Consider the following 20680-nt stretch of genomic DNA (forward strand, 5'->3'; position numbering starts at 1 on the left):
TATCAATTTTGACTAATGGGTAAATAAGTGAAAAACAAAGTTTGGTAAAGGATGGGAAAGAAGGTGACTTTAGTGGTTGATCTAAGTGCATAGTTCATCCATGAATATGTACTTTGCTTTGTGTAAGTAATTTGTAGTGGAAAACAGCTCTCACCCCCCCCTACTCACTTTTCTTCCCACTACTTAATTCCCACTTCTCATTTTGCTTATTTCTCCTCCTTTTGTCTGATTATCTCAATTATTATTATTATATATTCATACTTTAAAAAAAAATATAATTATATATATATTAGTTGTGGTTATATGTACCCATACTTGGGGGATGGGATTTTATTAAATTAGATTCATACTTTTATCAGTTATATTTAAATTTGAGGGTTATATGACCCTAAAGAATCATTATAAAAAAATCTCACCATGTACTTTCTATTGTTAAATTATTTTGATTTAAATATGATTTTGATCTCGATTATTTATAGTCTTGCCAAGTTTATATTCATTTAAACTTACACATTTTCCTTAACGTTGATTCTTCTTAGGAGGATGCAGTAAACTATATCACATTGTTATGAAGGATGTAGTAAATCCTACATCACATCACATTGTGCTTCAAAGTTAAAATATGGTGTAATGTCAAACATAACTTGGTTGAAGGTTCAACTTCAAATCTTTGATCTCTTATTTGTACGACTAAAAAATGAAAATAATAATTTTAAAAAACTTAAACTTAAAGAAAAATGATAACGGTTTAAAATATCTATAAAATATTATAAAAAGAATTAGGTAAGTCTTTTTGATGATATCTATCCATTAATATAAGTCTATTGATATCGATCAAAGATTTAAAATTTTGTTATATATTATAATCATTTTGGTTCATAATTATAATCTAAGTATTTTAAAATTTTCAACAATAGTGGCTGAGGTTTCAAACGTCTAAGAGACAAAATGAAAAATCAACCTACGTTATATACTTATTTCCAAACTCGTCAACATATTAATAACTTATACCATAACTCCATTTGTTCTACAATATAAACTCACACTATGTCTCCTAAACTCCTTTATTTTCACATTTCGATGAAAATAGTATGGAATAAATAAACAAACAAACAAAGCAGAGTGTATTAAAAAGGCATATACTTTCCAATATCCTAAAAAGCATTTAAGGATAATTTATAATATTTTCAAATATAAGTCAAACATTTTTTTCAAAGAGAAAAAAAAGGGAAGATCCTTTAAAGGCACTTTACAAAGTATCCCATCAGTAATATTCTTGCACTAGATGGACTTGGGAAGAGAATGGTTTGTCCCAAGGGAAATCAAATAAAAATTCAACAAAAAGCACAAGGTTGAAGAACAGTGGTATATTCAGTGTTCTTCACTCAAAATCATTTCTCCTTCCCCATATCCATTCAATATATTTGGTTATGATGGGAATAACATTTCCTTTTTAAAACACTTTTCCTTATCCAAAACAGTCTTACTAAGTTTTTTTTTTAGTACAACGGTTAGACCGCAAGGTAACCACCAACCTTGCAGTTGTTAAGATACTCGCACACCGATTAGCTCGCTTTGGCAAGTCTTACTTAGTTACTACCCCATAAAAATCAGCAATATATTTATATGTAGATGAGAAAATAATACAATAAATCAAAAAGACAAAAACAATGAAACTTGAGTGAAGAAATTATATATACTTTTTCAATTTTCGAAATATATATATACCTTGAATGGAAAACTCAGACGAAAAAGAAAAGGTAAAAGACAAAAAAGAAGAAGAAAATTGGCTGTACAAATAACAGCTAGACATGTGTCACAAGTAGTTGGGCCACATGGTCAACTAGAAAAAAGACTCAATTCAATTAGCAACTAAGGATTGCTAAAAGAAATATGAATCTAACGATTGCAAAAACAAATATGAATCTAACTCCATTCTTCCTCTCCATTATCCTCTCTAGCGTGTACCTAAGATTTAATATCTTATAAGTTTTTTTTATACACAAATGTTATAGGATCAAAGAAATTGTTTATATGAGGTAATTCGATAAAGTGTGCATAAGCTAGCTCAAACTCTCCAGATATAAAAAGAAAAAAACACATTCACAAAAAGGAAGAAAGATCCAAAGGGGAAGGATGAGATGGTGGGAGGAAGAAAACAAAACATATGCTGTTGCCAACTTGCCTCCACAACATAAGGTTAGACAAGAAAGAGAAGCCCTCTCTCCCCATACTTATTCAATAGCATAGTCATATGACTCACATCCCACTTAAGATGATAAACTTTGCTTTTACCTCCTGCTAAGAAGAGTTCCTTCTCCTCATTATGAGTGAGAGAAGAGAGAGAAAGAGCCCATCATTAATGGATGGCTGCTTTATAACGCAAACTCAGGGAGGAGATGTGACAAGTCATCAAATAATTGATCCTATATAGACTATTTGAAAACGGCCAATAAAAAGTCTACTCACCAAACAAAACTATCAAGCTTCAACACAACCTTTTTTTTAACCTAATCTAGTAAGTGCAGATAGCTCTCAAGTCTCTATATACATTCTTCTAATATGCATTTAGTTGGCCTTGGTCCTTTGTGATCCCTCTGCAGCTGATGCAGTGGCATAAAATCACAGTGGACTGATCGCAGAAAACCGATTAATTTAGCTATCACAAAAAGATGGAGAGAAGAAATGAAGGGAAAAAAAGGCTGAGACAGTACCATTATTATATGGAAATTCTGTCCATGAATAGTTTTTGGCATTTATTACCCCATCCATCTCACATTTTCTAATAAACAACAATAGTAAACTCGATAATCTGGGGCCTACACTACTGGTAAATCTGATTAGAAATAAACAACATTTAGCTAGAGAGGCCGAGTCTTTCAATTTTCACATCTACTAACCATTTGAATCAAAATAAATGGACTAATGATTATTGTAGGACCGAGTGAGATACCTGTGTCAATCCTCTTGCTATTGGTGGCCAGAAGGTTGGAGAGATATTCATATAGATCTGGCAGTTGACAGATTCTCCAATCCTTGCAAATGATTTTCTTTCTTGATTCAATTGACAAATGACCAATAATTGATACCTAAGCTTTTAAGGCAGCTCTCTACGCCCCATGCTTCCTCCAGCAGCTCTAGTTTACAGTTACGAATATTGAAATGAAGAAATTAAACGGAACAATTAGAAACAAACTTATGAAAACTTGATTAGCCTCCTGACTAACGGTAAGGAGATTAATCCTCAGCAACTACACCACTTTTCAAAGTATCAGGAAGTGCCCATATCTCAAATGAGATGTTTTTGCTTTGTCCATTTGGCTCCCAAAACCATCTTAATCTTCCCCATGTAAAAACCGGCATCCAAATTTTCTTCAGTGGGTAAACATGATTTTTTTGGGTATTGAAGAATAAGCCTTTGATAAGAAGTAATAAACTTATCGCACAAAATTGTGACCTTGCTCAGTGACAGTTGAATCTTCTAGCAGTCCAATATTCTATAGGATGTCAACAGACTTCGGAGTATCATCCCTCGGCCCCTCAAGAGATCTGTACATATATAGCACCTGAACATGGTCCTCCATACCCTCCACCTGATTATCGTTTTCATTGTCATCATCACTCTTCATCACCTCAACCACCAAGTGAGGCATCGCTCTAGCAACCTCTTGGCAGCCTTGGCGAGACAATTTACAAGCTGACATCCAGAGAAATCTCATATTGTAGTAATGATGTAAACCAGACCGCAAGGCTCCATCACCAAATGGGCTATCTCTTATCTCAAGTTTTTGCAATCTATGGCAGCCCTCAAGCACGTACTTCAACGCTAAATCACTGTTCCCAGCAAAAGCAACTGACAGGGTGCGAACCAGCTTCCCATACTTCCCGATATAGCTGAAAGCACGATCCGTCAACAATCCAGATATTGCAAGCCTAGTTAGCTTTTTACAGTTTATAACAATGGCACCAAATCCTTCATCCATGGGATCTCCAGTTTTATGGTCTGGCTGGTGTCGTCCCATAATACACAGTCTAAAGACCACAAGATCTTGGCAGTTCTGTGACATAGCTACTACGGCTGCATTGGTCATTCTCTGGCAAAAGTAGAGAATATATTGCAATTTCCTGCAACCTTCAGATATTGCCTGGAAGCCCACTTCAGAAATGGGGCCTTCGGCATCTTCTCGAGGATCAACAGGGAAAACCCTAAGTTCTCGCAATTCCTTGCAAGTTGAAGCAACAGCCTGAAGTCCTTCGTCACATATCGAATCAAGAGCCTGCAATAAAAAGAACAAAAATGTAAGCTTTCCATGCCAAATTTCCTCCCAATTACACTTCTCTACCTAAAGATCACATACCCAGAAAGTCTGGAGCTTGTGGCAGTGACTTATGACTGGTTTGAGTTGTTCAGGAGTTATATTTGCAAAGCTCAAGTTCAGAGTGGTGAGATTAGCACAAACTGGATAGATACAAGGTAGGTAATCAGGTAAAATGTCCTTGAATCCAGAAAGACAAACTAAGGATTTGCAAGCAGCAAAAGCAGAGGCAAAATCAGGCTCTGAGTCCCCATGAACCACAGCCTCTGAAGTACTAAATGAACCAGTTCCCAGATGCGTTAAACGTGGAGCCCAAATCATTAAATGGTATAGCTGAGCAATGGAAACATAACGATTCACCCCAAGTTTCTTCAACGATGGGGATCTACTCACCAACCTCTGCAGTGCCTCAAAATTAATGGGAAACTCTACACAATCAAAGATCAGAGATTCAAGACAAGTTTCCTTCTCAGGGAAACAAGATATCCAATCCACTTCATCATCCGCTACGTCAGATTCAATCAGATCAAGTACTCGCAGGTGCCTGAAAAGCAAATCAATCAGTCTAAGCTGAATGAAGAAAAGCCATCACTCCAGAAACTTCAACAAAAGTTCGCTATTAGAAAATAAAAACTCCACATTATTCAAAGAATCCAACCACCCAGAGACCGCAAATGGATTTCAAAGCATACAGATCCAAACCAAGGTACAAACGATCCCTAAAGACAGACTAGTGAAGGTACATTTGACAGTACAAACTGAAGGAATCAGACTCCAGAGCTCATACCATTGAGAAAACAAAATGGAAAGAACAAGAAAACGAAGTATAAATCTAGAGGTATACCTGCATCTGGCGGCAACAACAGCAATACCACTGGTGCCAAATCCTTCACAGCAAAACAACACAAGCTCCTTAAAGCCAGGAAAAGAGTCAGCAAGCAGAGCCAGATCGTCGTCAGTCACAGACATACGCTTCAAATAGACTCTCTCAAGCCAAGGGTATGACTTAGCCATAGCCGCCACCCATGGAGTAAAGTGAGCCCCCCAATTGTCCGGCATCAGGTTGAAATCAGCAAACCGAGGCTTCCCTTTAATACTCACTGACCGAACTCGATTAAACCGCGACGTAACTCTACGAGGGGATACCGCATAACAATTCCCAATGAAAAGGTCGGATCGAGTAAGAGCTTCAACTCGATACCAGGACTTGCAAACAAGTGAAGCCGCGTTCCGGTCACGTCGAGAAGTAAGAAAGTGAAGCACGTTCTCAAGAACATTATGAAGTATATTCTCAGCAGAAGCAGAAGCAGAAGCAGTAACATCACCAGAACACCCTGTGCAATTGCGAGTTTTACTAGCAGATTCAGCTATGGCATCACCACCCCCACCCGCACCCGCACCTCCATCACCAACTAGATCCGAAGTTAAAGATCGATCTTCGTCTTCGGACATTTCTTCAGCTTGATCCACTCTCATATGCAACAAATCAAACTACCCACTTGTTAAAAAATCCTGAACAACAAACCATGAATCAGATCAAGGAAATTAGGTTTAGAAAAGAAGAAGAAGAGAGAGAGAATGGAAGAAGATGAAGAGAAAGAGAGAGAAATGAGAATGCATAGGTGTGATTTGAGAGGAGTGTGAAATAATATGTAAAAAATGGAGGGATTAGTTTAAGAAGTGATGAGAAGGACAATGGAGTGTAAACAGTAGGCTCTCCTGTCTGTATCTCTGGGCATTGGGATTCTTCTTGCCTCTATATTTTTTCTTTTTTTAAATATCTTTATTATTATTATTATTATTTTAAATTAAATTATTTATTTATCTCTATGTTTCTGTTCTTTCAAATGGCTCCCCACACACCTGCTCTATTATTTTAGGGGCTTTCCCCTCAACAATCTTGTCCTTTCATTTCACACTTCATTACTTTTCTTTTCTTTTTCTAAATATAATAACATTAATAATAATAATAATAATAATTTTTTTCAATATTTAATTAATTGCCCTAAAACAACTACTCTTACTCTTGCCCTTTGTGGGTCAATCAACCTCACCCTCTAAATACAAAAAAAAAAAAAAAAAAATACTTGGGTAGATCTCGATTCATATTTGATTGACACGGTATAATGTATGCAATTCACTCAATTGTTAGAGAGTAATTTGTTGTGTGATAAAAATAAATTAGAAAATTACATTAGATGGTAAAAAAATTTAGAAAAAAACAGCTCACAACATCTTTTTTTTTATATTGCAAATTTGATAAATATGACGGTAATCTGCTCTCAAATTTGCTATTTTTGCAAATTTGAAAATGTAAGTGGCATGGACTCTATTGTTATAAATTTTTTGGTTGTTTTTGCAGACTTCCCAAATAAATTTATCATTTAGTGAAATATTTTAGTAGTATGTGAGTGGTGATAAGAGGTGTACAACAATAGGTGATGTTCGGGCTCCGTCTTAGTATTATTTATTAAAATAAAAATAAAACCCTCTAGATGTGGTGTTTGATTTTTAAAGTTTGCAAAAACTTTATGAATGTGTATTTCAAAAATACTCTTGAAGTGTATGTTTCTTAGGGTTTATTAGGTAATCATTTGTTTGTTTGTATTTATCTATTTATTTTGTTCTTTTAAATTAAGTCTGTAATCATCTATTTTATCTAGTTTATTTACGTTACTGCCTACATTTTATTTTAATGTTTTTAAAAATTAAAGTATGTTTTAAAAACTTACGTTTGTTTATGACGTTTGATTGAGAGAACTTAACTTATTTCTGTTTTGAAAGTGAATACGGTGATAAGAAATTATAAAAAACTAACTTAATTTTCAAAATCCAAATGTTTATCTAACGAAAGGCTTTAGAATTTTGAACATAAATTGGGATATGAATGATGTGTCAATGACCTATAACACAAAATTAGATCCTCTCATCATTTTGATTTATTGTCAATAGTTTTAGGTATCAATCTTTGTTAGACTTTTTTTTAAAGAAAAAGTATAAATTTCAATGGTACTTTTGAAATATTTGTAAAAGTTGAGAGGTGATATTACAATTTTTTGGAAGTGAGTATTTCAATGGTTTCTTTCGTACACTTTCACCTTAAAACATATATATATAATTTACAGTTTTGAAGATCTAGTTAAGAGCGACAAATACTACTACTACAGATAACAATAATAAAAGTGTACGGCCAAATGTAACTTATAGACTATAAATTTTAAATTTGAGCGAAGATATATCCTCATTAAAATTTGAAAAATGTCTTTTTATTAGACCGTGTAATTAGATTTTAAGCATTTTAACTATTACTATAATTAATGCTCCAATTTGATTTTAAAAATTCACTTACACCTAGTAGGTTTCTTTCCATAAGGCAAATCAACATAGTCCCAAGTATGAGTTTTTTCCAAAGCTTAAAGTTTTTTATTCATTGCTTGTTGCCACAACAGGTTAGTAATGACTTTCTTGTACAATGAAATTTCAACCAAAGACATGATAGTGGAAAAACAATGGTGATTTTTAAGATGAGGAGTTTCTCTTACTCGGGTAGACTGTCGGACTGGTGCAAATTTAGGATCCTCGCAAAGGGACAGATGAAAGATTTGAAAGCATAGAGATAGAATCAGATTGAGTGAGCTCATATATGGGTAAAAGACAAGGTGTAGTGTCAGATGGTGAGTCAGAAGTGGAAAATAGATAAGTAGAATGATCGATGAATAATGGATGAGGGCCAAGAAAAAGTGTATGAAATGAAGAAATACTAAATACAATTATACTCTAAAAAAGCAGAGTCCTAATTACAGTAATATTAATTTTAATCTCTATATATTCGTTTGAATATAACTTAATTGGTTAAAAACATATTTTAAAAAATAATTAAGACATTTATTAATAAAAAAAGTGAGAGATCTAACTCTCAACATCCAAAATCATTAAACTATCAAACCAATAACATAACTATATACTAAGTTGTTGCATCTAATAATTAAATAAAGTGATATACAAATTATCTTTGAGAAAGACCAAATAAGAGTATGGACTAAATAATTTTCAGCTTATTCATGCAATGTAAAGCTTCTTATGGTAATGGACTAGTTAGCAATTAGATTAATAAAATCCACATATTCTTACAAATATCGTATTGTTGTTGTAATTATTTTATTCGTTATATGTATGCTAATGTATCACAAATAGATTATGACACTTTATTATATTTATGAATATTTTAAAATTTTTGTTATTAACAATACGATAGTAGGTAGTCAACGTTACATTTCTCATTTCTCATTTATTTTTTATTATTTTACAAAAGCATTTACTTTAATTTTTAAGGAACCTCTTTTTTTTTTTTTTGCAATTATCTCATTGTACCTATTTTAATTTTTTTTGTTCAAAACATATATTGGGTATTTAAACATCCAATTTGTAAAATTGCAAACTATTATAATGTAAACAAATGTATAGGTATTTTTTCTAAATGACAAATGTTTAAACAAATATCACCAAATATCATGATAGACCTTGTGGTTATAAAAAATCAAGTCTTCAAATTATGACCTTTGTTATCATTTTATCAACGAAATTTAGAACATAGATGCTATGACAACAAATAGAATCAAGTGATCCTATGTAACAATAACAATATTTGTAATTGTAATAGCAATGCTAGCCATAACGACTAGTGAGTTCCATATAAATTTTAGATGATCGAACATACTCGATTATTCGACCATATCCTTCTATGTGTTCTTTTATTTTTTCTATGTTAATTTGATATTAGTTTGTTTAAATTGATATGAAGTGAAGTTTAATATTTAAGGGAATAGAATTATTAGGAAGTTTTGGTTTAAATTATACTTTTTCTAAAATTTAAAATGTTGACTGTGACCTCCCAAGTCTTCCCGGGTAAAACCACTCCTTGCTAATCACGGTTTCTTCGGAACTATGCTACGAACTACACAAAGCTATCAAGGTCGACGCTCTCCGGTCCCTGGATCGTCATCTCCGTGTACATCGAGTCCTTTACTCCGACTCCATTGGAGCTGCTGCTTCAGCACCGCCTCCTGAATGCATTCCATATGCCTGTCCATCCACCTCCACTTTCATTTACTTCCCCGGCAGTGCGTCAAGCGTGAGTATACTCGAATAGCCTCTGAAACTGGATTTCCTCTTGGATTCAGGGTAATCTGGTGGTCATTTATGTTTCTTAACTGCTTGTTTATCATCAACGAATCCTAGGTTTTCTTCTTGTTCAGAAAAGACGGATTCAACTAGGAGTTGGTTGAGTTATGACGAAAGAAGGCGGTGGAGGCAAGCTGAGCGTTTGAGGATCTCGGGAGGTATATGTAATGTGTTAGCATTTCGAGTTATTGATTTTCTGTTTGCTTCTTAACGTACATTTAGTGTATTGTTTTCCTGTTCCATCAATTGCGTTACGAGTAGCATTGCCTGGAAGTTTTCCATCTCGTTAAGCAGCGTCGCGAAATCTGTCTTCAAAATTTCATTTGTTTGTTAATGTTTCCACTTATGGATTCAGGAGTCGGGAGACTTGCGAACAAGCATCAGGAGTCGTTAAGCAGCTAATGATGGCTTTTAAACGTTGGCTGTATGCATTGTGTGGTGGTGATAAACCTCTCCTGTATGAAGACGACGAGTTTCGTATTCGAGGTTTTCGGAGGTATGTTTGACTTCTTTTTCTCATTGGTTTCTATTTCCTCATTTTGTGTACTCTTCTCACTGGCTTTTGTGGTTAATTTATCTATCAGTTCTCATTTTCGTATAGGAACCCTCCAAAATAGACTCGAGTGTAAACTAACTTCCGTAAAACAGAGCATGAAGTACTAACAAAAAGTCTGAGCTGGAATCGGTTTCGAGATGTCCCTAACTATTTTTACTACTTACTTATTAGGTAGGAGGAAAGTTTTGAAATCCAAACTTACAAGATTAAGGATATGACAGTTTTCCTTTGTGTCAATTGGTATCTTTTCCTTGACAGAAATTCAATCTTGAAATCAAGACGGTGATTGTAACTTTCAACATTTTTCAAAAAATGATTAAGTGAAGACACCAGAATGCACGTGGTCTTGCTTGCTCTTGTTGCTTTGCAATCAAAGCTGCAATATAGTTCAATTTCGACTGTACAAAGTACATGTTTTATGTGCACTTGTCCGAAGATGCCTTAAAACTGAAAGTTAAAAACGTCTTGAAGTCAGAGATCCGAAATATATCTATGTCAGTTTGTGGTTTTGCGAGTGTTTGCAAGTGACTTTGAGATGCTGAAGGAGTTATGAACTAATTAAACTGAACTTTTCTTTTTTATTGGCCTTGGGAGTTACAACTAATAATGTTTAGCATAATATTGCTCTATATTAAATTACTTAAGCTACTTTTCAAAATGGAGAGAGATCACCACTTCTTGGCATTGTTACTTAACTATATTGTAAAGCATTGCTTGAGATTAAGCGTAGGTAGAACTTTTGTAGGAGTCAAGCAATGCAGCTTTTAGATGCTGAGATGTCTCATGAATTGGTTATTGCCATATCATTGAGCACATTACTTAGTTACAGCATTTTTGGGAAACTATATAATAAACAACCACAAAAACTTGTCTATATCTGAACATATGGCTTCTCTGGTAAGATCGAAATGGAAGTGATCTCAAAGGAGTTCTCTACTATGTTCTGCTTGGGGAGTAGTACGGGGTCTGAGGAATGTGGGATTTTACATCATTGGTTTGAAGAACTATCTAAACTTCTTATTATATGCAGTAGCTTTATGATTTCATTCTAATGTTGATAGGTAAGAATTCCAATAAATTCACTGAAGGCAGAGAGCCGACGAACAAGTCAATTAGATCAACTCTGTAGAGAAATACACAACAGGTTATCTCTGTGGTCCATGGAATCTGTCTATGGAAGGATGTTTCTTTGATAGTGCTCTGAAAAAGTTTAAAGGAAGTTTTTGCAGAAATTCAATTCATGATGGCCGATGGGCATGGGCTAATTCCCACCGTCATAAATGAAATCAAATTACCATCATTCCCCAGTGGTTGGTCTTGAGTAAGAATGTTATATCTTGCCAAGTGTCTGAAAAGAGGTACAATAAGAATGGCATACTATGGTATATTTAAAATTTTCACCTTCATAAATGTAAGTTTCCAGTGTCGTCTACCAGTTGATCATCGGCCAGGATTTTATTTTCTATCAAGAGCTCGAAGGTTGTCATGGCATGTGAAATATAAAATTTTGCACTGAAATCCGGTTAAGATTTCTACCATCATAATGGAAATTACCAATGTTAACCAGCAGTTGATCATGGCTGAGAATGCTGAATAATGCCAAAATTCTTGCATTGAAGGATGCCATGGTTTGTGGAATCTCAAATTAATTTCTCTGTTGGTTGTTTGTGATTTATATTGTATTTAATACACATTGGGAGTCGAATAAAATACTAAACGATAAGATAAGTTATAATTTTAATATATTGGACACAATAACCTAAGCTATCATTCATAACTATAATGTCAAAAATGCTAATCACAGGTGTATTATCATAGACTTTTGCCAGGCAACTTGATATTTACATGGCTCTTGTCCTTTTGTTTCACAGCAAAGATAGATGCCGAGTTGAAAGGCTTTGAAATATGACAAGTTTAGAAGATTCGTCAATTGCAATTGAGTAGGAAACACTAACAAAAAGAATTTAAAAGAGATTATTATTATTATCATCATTTTTATTTTTATTTATTTTGTATTTTTTAGGGTCCGAGGCCAATGAAGCACTCTGCAGAATGGACGATCATAATAGAGTTGTAGTCGCATGGCAAAGGGAGTTGGAAGCATACTGAGAGTTAAGTATTATTATCCATTAACACTTCTAATTAAGTTAGCATCGTCTGGAGCTTAAAAAGTATATCCTGTGTTTATTCTTGTGAGTAACTACATCTAATAATAGTATTTTTAGGACCAGTAATTAAACCTATACTAGAATTTTAAAAGATTAACTAATATGGTTAAATCTAACCTTGAGAGCTTGAATTTAAACTTTAGCATACTTGTATATATATTTTTACTTTGTGTTATATCTATGAATACTTTTAAGTTTTATCGTTATATTCTCAAAAAATAATCAACAAAATTCCAAATAATAGGGTTGAGATTGAATAAAATAGGGCACCCGCTGCGAATTGCAAAAGTTTTAATGACCCCTTTGAGCTTGGGCTTTAAAGAGGCTCTCTAGTATGACCCACTCAATGAGTGACGGTCGTTAGCCTTTGCATGCGTATAGTTGATTTTGATTAAGTTCATAAAATATGAGAAGTATCCTTTATTGTTATCTTAAAATATTCATCATACGATAAAATAATGGAAAAGTAGATTAGAATCTACAATTTGTTTAACCAATAAAATTATGTTTAAGGTCGGCATGTGGTTTTTTTTATTGTTTTTATGTTTGAGATTTGGGACGTTATTATCATTTTAAGTATAAAATATCATTTTTAGTAGGTTCTAATGTTTGAGGATGGTTGATAATCATTTTGTTTCTATGTTATCTACTTGTGAAAAGTAAAGTTATTCAATACTGCTTCAACTCCATCAATGTGAATTAATATGTAATTTGTACCGATTTTTTTATTTATTTAATAGATATTAGCTTTTCATCCAAGATGATAGAAGCTCCATATGTATACATGTATTCTTTTTTTGTTGTAAAAAAATATTAATTTATGGATCGTTTGTTCGAAAAAAAAGTAATCGAGATTTGAAAAACACTGAAATTAGGGGGAGAATTCCTTTGGTTTTATATTTCTTTTAGAGAGGCAACATTTGCCTTTTATACATTGATTAAATGTAAATGAAAAGTTATTTTTTTAAAATAATAATAATAATAATTATTATTGCATGGGATAAAACTTAAAAAAATAATTTTGACTCTACACTTTTATTCAAATAACAATTTAGTTCAGATAGGTAAACAATTTTATTCTCAAATTTTTATGGATTTAGGAACTTTTTGATATGTATTATAACTTAAGTCTTTGTATCAATTTTGAGATAGAAGGATCCATTACTCATCTGTGTAATGCTTGTAAGAAAAAGAATGCATATGTAGTCAAATATTTATAACTATGTCCTACTATGTAAATCATATTAAATTGTTAAAATGAATTTAAATCATATAGTGGTTGGACTATAATTTCGATTTCCCCCATTTTGTATTTAAAATTATACTAAATTGTTAAAATGAATCTAATTCACCCAAATAGTACTTGTACTATCATATAAAATTTATGGGTAAAACAAAATCATATTAAGATTTAATGGAGTTTATTAAATGTTACATGCGTATAGCCGTGTAGCCGTGTATTTACAAACTACATAACCAAATTCTTAACTACATTAGATACTTTCTATTTCATTTCTTTGGTTTACACTTGGTGGTTAAGTTTTATATTTTTAGGTATAGCTCTCTTCTGGAACAACATTGGAGAACTCTCTTTCGCTTTGCAGGTCTTGGTTAAGGCTATTGCGTGTCATACGAGCAACGGTAAAAGTTGTTACATATAAGCACCGACAGATTTAACATGAGTTTAGGGGACTTGATATTCCTCCTCAGCTTATTGCTAGTCAAATGATAAATGTATGTCCCCACCTTTCTTTAATATTTATATTCTTTATTTTTCCTTTCTTGATCCAAAGAATTTTTGGACTTGTCACTACTTGTAAGACTGCATATGAAGACGAAAAAGAATTGAATAGATTCAATATTGTATAAAGATTGACTCTATTTGACCTGATGATTCTCCAACTTTGTTGAACTGTAGACTTTAAATTTAACGCATAAAGGAGGACCCCTCATTTAGATCGGATGGAACCACTTCTTCCTTCAGTAGATTTTCTTGAAGGTAAAAATTTCCTATTCAAGAATTTAATTTCTTTAATGATCAATTATCATTTTTTAAGATCATTGCATATGCACTGAGTTCATATCGTATTAAATCTTTTCACAAGAATAATAACAAAAACAAAAGATAGGTAGCATATGATACCAACTTATTAAGGCCTAAATTTATGTTTTGATTATTAATGTTTTATTGCTAAAGCTTCGATCTAGGCTATTATGTTTTAGTGTTTTTTAATTTGATATTCCTAGTTCATGAATGTTATAATTGGTTGATGGTAGTAGTAGGTTTGAATGACATGATACTTAGTTTATGCATTTTTTAAAAATTATTTTTTTAAAAAAACTATTTATACTTGTGTCTGAAAGTACTTTATCACACACATATATATAGAAGTCTTTTTGTCTTAAACAAAGAAACGCTAAAGTCTTTCTTCAAATAATTCATCTCTCAAGTTATTTTTCAAAAATAAATTACAAATTTTCAATATGCATATTTATTATGTCTTCTTTTTATATATAAATATTTTTTTTAAAAGCACTTATAATCATATAAAATCACCCAAAAGCTATATTGGTTATTTTTCCCAATCAACTTGCAAAAAAAAAAAAAGTTTTTTTATCTATTTATTTTTTCCAAAAGTTTTTTATCTATTTATTTTTTCCAAAAGTTTTTTTATCTATTTATTTTTTCCAAAAGTTATTTCAAACACATTACAAGTATAAAAGAAAAGAAACTAATAGAAACTAAAGATGTTAAAATGGACATTGAAGACTAAACTAAAACACATGTTCAGCCTAAAAATTAGGTAAAACTCAGTTTTATATTTCTATTTGATCTTGAACGAAACTCAACGTTATATCTTCACAAAGTTTTAAGGTTTAGTTACAAATGTAATGAAATAAAAAAAATATTTATAAAATATAATAAAATTTTAGAATTTATCCATAGTAAAGATTGATAGATATAATTTTGTTAATATATATATATATAGATATTTCAACACCTTTATCATTTAAAATAGTTTTTTTAATTTTAATTTATTAAATTAAATTAAAAGCTGAAAAATTACAACTACAGCGGAAGACTCAACCTATCAAATAGCCTAACTCTAGTTGTGCCCAAACCAAACCACTGGACACTCAACACACAAATTAAGTACTAATCCAAATTTAGTAGTAGTCAGATGTTAAATGTCAACTAAAAGACAACACTTCACAAAAACAATATGCACGAAAACAATGGTCTTCAAATCAACTTAAAAGATTGAAATAAACTTAATTCAACTAACATAGAAATTGTACTAACAACAATTAAGCCAGCTTGTAGGTTAACTTTCACCTCCCATTTTGTATCCAAGAAGAAAAGAAAACAAGTAGAAAAAAGAAACATTTACTGTACAACTAATTGAAATTGAAATTAAAATTCTAATGTTAATCTTGAAATTATAACAGAAATTTAAAATTCCGAATTGATCATGAACCGATGCCTATCGGCTCTCTCTCTCAATTATTCATCTCATACTTCTCTGATTTCTTTGTATTTATATAGTTTATTTATTAAATAAAACGTAGTTTGTCTTTGAACTTCATTTAAATTGCAAACAAATTATTTGAACACCATGGAAAACGAAGAATCTGGTGGAAGACAAAATCTTAGCAAAATGAAAACTGGAAGCTTCTATATTGTCGTTTTGCTCATTGCTATTATTTTTTCTCTTCATACAATTATATGGGATTGGTTACAATATGATTAGGACGTTCTATCAAAGGGGAAAAATGTAATTTCAATGAACTTGAAATCTTATCCTTTTAAGATTGTTTGGGTTATCATAGTTTAAAGTGTTATAATAGCTTCAAGCTGTTTTAGTTTGATTTATAAATGAGAAGACATAGGGGATAGTATGATAGACTAGAAAACTTAGCAAACTTAGCAGATCATTCAAAATCGATCAAGTTGATCGGTGATGATAAGCAGAAGAGCGTCGGTTTGGAAAAGATCTAAACGAACAAATTTTTATTCTTTGAAGAATTAAATTGACTCAAACCGACCAATTGAAAAGTTGGTTTGAACATTTATCAAACCAATCATGGTCGGTTTAATCACAGTTTGATCAAAAATTGATACAATAATTGTAAACTTTAGCTATTATAATGAAAGACCTGAACTTTGAGAACTTAAGACGAGTTGGGTCAATCAACGCCCAACAAATTCAATCAATTAAGAAATGTAGTAAAAGGGTAAAAATGGGGAAGTGGCGGAAGGAAAACATAGGCTGTTGCCAACTTGCTTAGACAACATAAGGTTAGACAAGAAAGCAAAGCCTCAGCTTTTCATTCAATGCTACAGATGCACAGTCAGAACCCACTTTGATGATTCCATTGCTTTTACCTCCTTCCTTGCTAGCAAGGAGAGCTTGTTTCTCTCTTAATAATGAAAAATAGAGCCCACTGATTGATGCCTGCTTTAAAACGCAAACTCAGGGGATGTGACAAATCATCAAACCATTGACCCTACAAGGGGAACTATTTGACAACCCCGACCAATATTAATAATCAAATGTATAGCATTTAAAAAAAATGAAGATAAACAACAAAGTTTATCAATAATAGAAGTAACTCTTACTCCCACCAAATTTTGTGAAACTAGTATTTTTTCTATATTATATATTTCTTATATATATATATATATGTTGATGGCTATATTTGCAACTATCTCACTTCCATGAAATTCAACTTTCTTTCACTGTGTGAGAAAGAAGAGGAGAGGGGCCTCCAAGTTGTACTTGTTACAACATCTTCCATGCTCATCAATGTGCATATCACTCTCAATTGATATCAAAATCAAGGAGGGGAAAAATTAAAGTAGAAACAGTACCCATTAGCTAGCATATGGAAATTCTGTTAATGAATATATTTTGACATTTATTACCAATCTCACATTGCTGATAAATAACAATAATAAGACAACAGTTCCTCTGATTAGAAGGAAAAAAGAAAAAGACAATCATTTTGAGGAAAGAGAAGAATTCTATTGGGTTTCTAGTCGTGTCATCAATGGCCTAAGCCATCTACCATGTGAATCAAGATAAACAAAAGTTTCTTGTAAGACTGATTACCTGCAACGATCCCTGCAACCATTCCCTTACTTTTGATGAACTTAGAGAAAGAACAATGTTCTTGGACCTCTTATAGTTGATCAAGTCTCCAACATTTTCGAGTTCAATCTTGATTCGATGGATAACGAGACTCTCAGACGTTATCAAAGCTTTTAGTGCAGCTCTACAACCACTGCCCTCATCTGAACCTCTCTTGTTAAAGTTATCCAATGCAAATTTGGAGAAACATTAACAATACGAAAAGTACAGATACAACAACATGGTTAGCTTCATGGATCACATAAGAACTTGGCTTCAATGCCACTGCAGTATTCCTGCCCAATAAACAGATGGTCAACTTTCTTTAGGGTACTAAAGGACATTCCGCAGCAATAAATTATAAATCTTCCCAGACAACAGTGTGATCTTGCTCAACCAGTCAAAGTTGTAGGAACCTGAAAACTCTATAGGATGTCTACAAATTCTGGAGCATCATCCCTTGGCCCTTCAAGAGATCGATACATGTATAACAAGCGTACATGGTTGTCCAAATCCTCCACCTGAGGTAGATAATCCACTTCCTCGATTTCATTTCTCATCGCTTCAACCACCAAGTGAGGCATTGCTTTGGCAACCTCTTGGCAGCCCCCACGAGATAGTTTACAGTCTGACATCCAGAGGAATCTCATATTGTAGTAATGATGTAAACCAGAATGTAAAGCTATATCCCCAAAAGGGCTATCTCTAATCTCAAGTTTTTGCAATCTATGACAGCCCTCTAGCACATACTTCAATCCCAAATCACTGTTTCCAGCAAAAGCAACTGACAGGGTACGTACGAGCTTCCCGTACTTCCCGATATAGCTGAAAGCACGATCCGTCAACAATCCAGATATTGCAAGCCTAGTTAGCTTTTTACAGTTTATAACAATGGCACCAAATCCTTCATCCATGGGATCTCCAGTTTTATGGTCTGGCTGGTGTCGTCCCATAATACACAGTCTAAAGACCACAAGATCTTGGCAGTTCTGTGACATAGCTACTACGGCTGCATTGGTCATTCTCTGGCAAAAGTAGAGAATATATTGCAATTTCCTGCAACCTTCAGATATTGCCTGGAAGCCCACTTCAGAAATGGGGCCTTCGACATCTTCTCGGGCATCGAAAGGGAAAACTCTAAGTTCTCGCAGTTCCTTGCAAGTTGAAGCAACAGCCTGAAGTCCTTCGTCGCATATTGAATCAAGGGCCTGCAACAAAAAGAACAAAATTGTAAGCTTTGGATCCCAAATTTTCTCCCATTTACACTTCTCTACCCAAAGATTACACACCCAGAAAGTCTGGAGCTTGTGGCAGTGTCTTATAGCTGGTTTGAGTTGTTCAGGAGTTATATTTGCATAGCTCAAGTTCAGAGTGGTGAGGTTAGCACAAACTGGATAGATACAAGGTAGGTAATCGGGCAAAACATCCTTGAATCCAGAGAGACAAACTAAGGAATTGCAAGCAGCAAAAACAGAGGCATAATCAGGCTCGGACTCGCCATGGATCACAGCCTCTAACGTATTGAACGAACCAGTTCCCAGATGTGTCAAACGAGGAGCCCGAATCATCAATTGGTATAACTGAGCAATGGAAACGTGACGATTCACCCCAAGTTTCTTCAAGGACGGGGATCTACTCACTAACCTCTCCAGTGCCTCAAAATTAATAGGCCACTCTACACATTCAAAGATCAGAGATTCAAGACAAGTTTCCTTCTCAGGGAAACAAGATATCCAATCCACTTCATCATCTCCTACATCAGAATCAATCAGATCAAGTACTCGAAGGTGCCTGAAAAGCAAATCTATCAGTCTAAGCTGAATGAAGAAAAGCGAGCACTCGAGAAACTTCAATAAAATTTCGCTATTAGAACATAAAAACACTGCATCATTCAAAGAATCCAACCATCCAGAGACCCCAAATGGATTTCAAAGCATACAGATTCAAACTAAGGTACAAACGATCCTTAAAGACAAACTAACAAAGGTACATTTGACAGTACAAACTAAAGGAATCAGACTCCAAAGCTCATACCATTGAGAAAACAAAAGGGTAAGGACAAGAAAACGAAGTATAAATATAGAGGCATACCTGCATCTGGCGGCAACAACAGCAATACCACTGGTGCCAAATCCTTCGCAGCAAAACAACACAAGCTCCTTAAAGCCAGGAAAAGAGTCAGCAAGCAGAGCCAGATCGTCGTCAGTCACAGACATGCGCTTCAAATAGACTCTCTCGAGCCAAGGGTACGACTTAGCCATGGCCGCCACCCATGGAGTAAAGTGAGCCCCCCAATTGTGCGGCATCAGGTTGAAATCAGCAAACCGAGGCTTCCCTTTGATCGACACTGACCGAACTCGACTAAACCGCGACGTAACTCGGCGAGGTGAGACGGCATAGCAATTTCCAATGAAGAGTTCGGATCGAGTGAGGGCCTCAACACGATACCACGACTTGCAAACTAGTGAAGCCGCGTTCCGGTCACGTCGTGAAGTGAGGAAATGAAGCACGTTCTCAAGAACATTGTGGAGAATGTTCTCCACTGAGCCAGACCCACCAACCTCCTCGCCGTCGCCGCCGCTACAATTACGGGTTTTGTTAGCGGATTCGGCGGCGGCCTCAATACCCAGATCTAGAGATTGAGCCCGATCCTCGTCTTCAGACATTTCTGCTTTGTCCACTCTCATTTGACACTCTTAATTAGCTAAAAATCCCTTCTTTTTCTGAGTTCTTCTGCCAAAAAAAAAAAAAGCACAAAAAAACCAACTCCCGATCAGATCATGAAGTTGGGGTTTGGAAAAAATAGGATGAGATTTGAATGGAATCTCTCTAGAAGAAGAAATGAACTTTTTTTTTTTGGGGAGAGATTATTGTAACAGATCAAAGGACAATGGAGTGTGTGTGTATCTCTGGGCATTCGGATTCTTCATGTTCATGTCTCTCTCTTCCCTCTCTTTCATAGCTGCTCTATTATTTGGGGCTTTGTTTCAACAATTTTGTCCTTTCATCTCAAAATTCCTACTTTTTATATTTCTTTTTCCCCTACATTTTTATTGCCCTAAAGGCTAAATAAAAGTACCCACAATATTGTAGATCAACCCCTCTAGTTTATTGGTAAAATACAGAAAGCACATGAAGAAAGAGGAAAAGAGAAAAAAAGAAAACATCAAGAATTTACATTTACTCAGCCCACTCATCATAATTGAGGTCGAATTTCACCAGATACCGTTTGTCCTCTACTGCACTTGACAAACATCTTTTCATTTGTGGTTTACTTTCACTATGGGATTTCCTTTTTTCTTTTTGTTTATATATTTTAATCAAATA

The 20680-nt window shown here is 33.9% G+C and overlaps 2 protein-coding genes and 1 long non-coding RNA gene across 3 annotated transcripts; 1 reads left to right on the plus strand and 2 right to left on the minus strand.

Annotated features, from left to right (window-relative positions):
• Positions 1 to 2686: 2686 nt before the first annotated feature.
• Positions 2687 to 6049, minus strand: LOC101206433 (transport inhibitor response 1-like protein). The gene is made up of 3 exons (XM_011654269.2): positions 5161 to 6049; positions 4359 to 4860; positions 2687 to 4277 (listed from the first exon to the last, which is right to left on the minus strand). Exons 1-3 carry the CDS (start codon positions 5790 to 5792, stop codon positions 3498 to 3500), a joined length of 1914 nt encoding a protein of 637 aa, XP_011652571.2. The 5' UTR covers positions 5793 to 6049; the 3' UTR covers positions 2687 to 3497.
• A 3519-nt stretch (positions 6050 to 9568) lies between these two features.
• Positions 9569 to 13224, plus strand: LOC116402844. Its single transcript, XR_004215505.1, has 4 exons — positions 9569 to 9655; positions 9853 to 9993; positions 11115 to 11993; positions 12077 to 13224. It is a non-coding gene; the product is annotated as an uncharacterized LOC116402844 (long non-coding RNA).
• A 3852-nt stretch (positions 13225 to 17076) lies between these two features.
• On the minus strand, positions 17077 to 20463 carry LOC101207073 (transport inhibitor response 1-like protein). The gene is made up of 3 exons (XM_004136215.3): positions 19445 to 20463; positions 18643 to 19144; positions 17077 to 18561 (listed from the first exon to the last, which is right to left on the minus strand). The coding sequence occupies exons 1-3, from the start codon at positions 20038 to 20040 to the stop codon at positions 17779 to 17781; spliced, it is 1881 nt and encodes a 626-aa protein (XP_004136263.3). The 5' UTR covers positions 20041 to 20463; the 3' UTR covers positions 17077 to 17778.
• Positions 20464 to 20680: the final 217 nt, after the last annotated feature.

Source organism: Cucumis sativus, chromosome 3 (genome assembly GCF_000004075.3).
Source record: "Cucumis sativus cultivar 9930 chromosome 3, Cucumber_9930_V3, whole genome shotgun sequence".
Taxonomy (NCBI): domain Eukaryota; kingdom Viridiplantae; phylum Streptophyta; class Magnoliopsida; order Cucurbitales; family Cucurbitaceae; genus Cucumis; species Cucumis sativus.

What these genes read in the sequence shown, in the direction of transcription:
- LOC101206433 (XM_011654269.2), bottom strand. Translation starts at nt 5,792, where the DNA reads ATGAGAGTGGATCAAGCTGAAGAAATGTCCGAAGACGAAGATCGATCT. An exon ending in GTTGTTGCCGCCAGATGCAG is followed by an intron (nt 4,861 to 5,160) that starts GTATACCTCTAG and finishes TTTGCTTTTCAG; the next exon opens with GCACCTGCGAGTACTTGATC. An exon ending in ACAAGCTCCAGACTTTCTGG is followed by an intron (nt 4,278 to 4,358) that starts GTATGTGATCTT and finishes TTTTTATTGCAG; the next exon opens with GCTCTTGATTCGATATGTGA.
- LOC101207073 (XM_004136215.3), bottom strand. Translation starts at nt 20,040, where the DNA reads ATGAGAGTGGACAAAGCAGAAATGTCTGAAGACGAGGATCGGGCTCAA. An exon ending in GTTGTTGCCGCCAGATGCAG is followed by an intron (nt 19,145 to 19,444) that starts GTATGCCTCTAT and finishes TTTGCTTTTCAG; the next exon opens with GCACCTTCGAGTACTTGATC. An exon ending in ACAAGCTCCAGACTTTCTGG is followed by an intron (nt 18,562 to 18,642) that starts GTGTGTAATCTT and finishes TTTTTGTTGCAG; the next exon opens with GCCCTTGATTCAATATGCGA.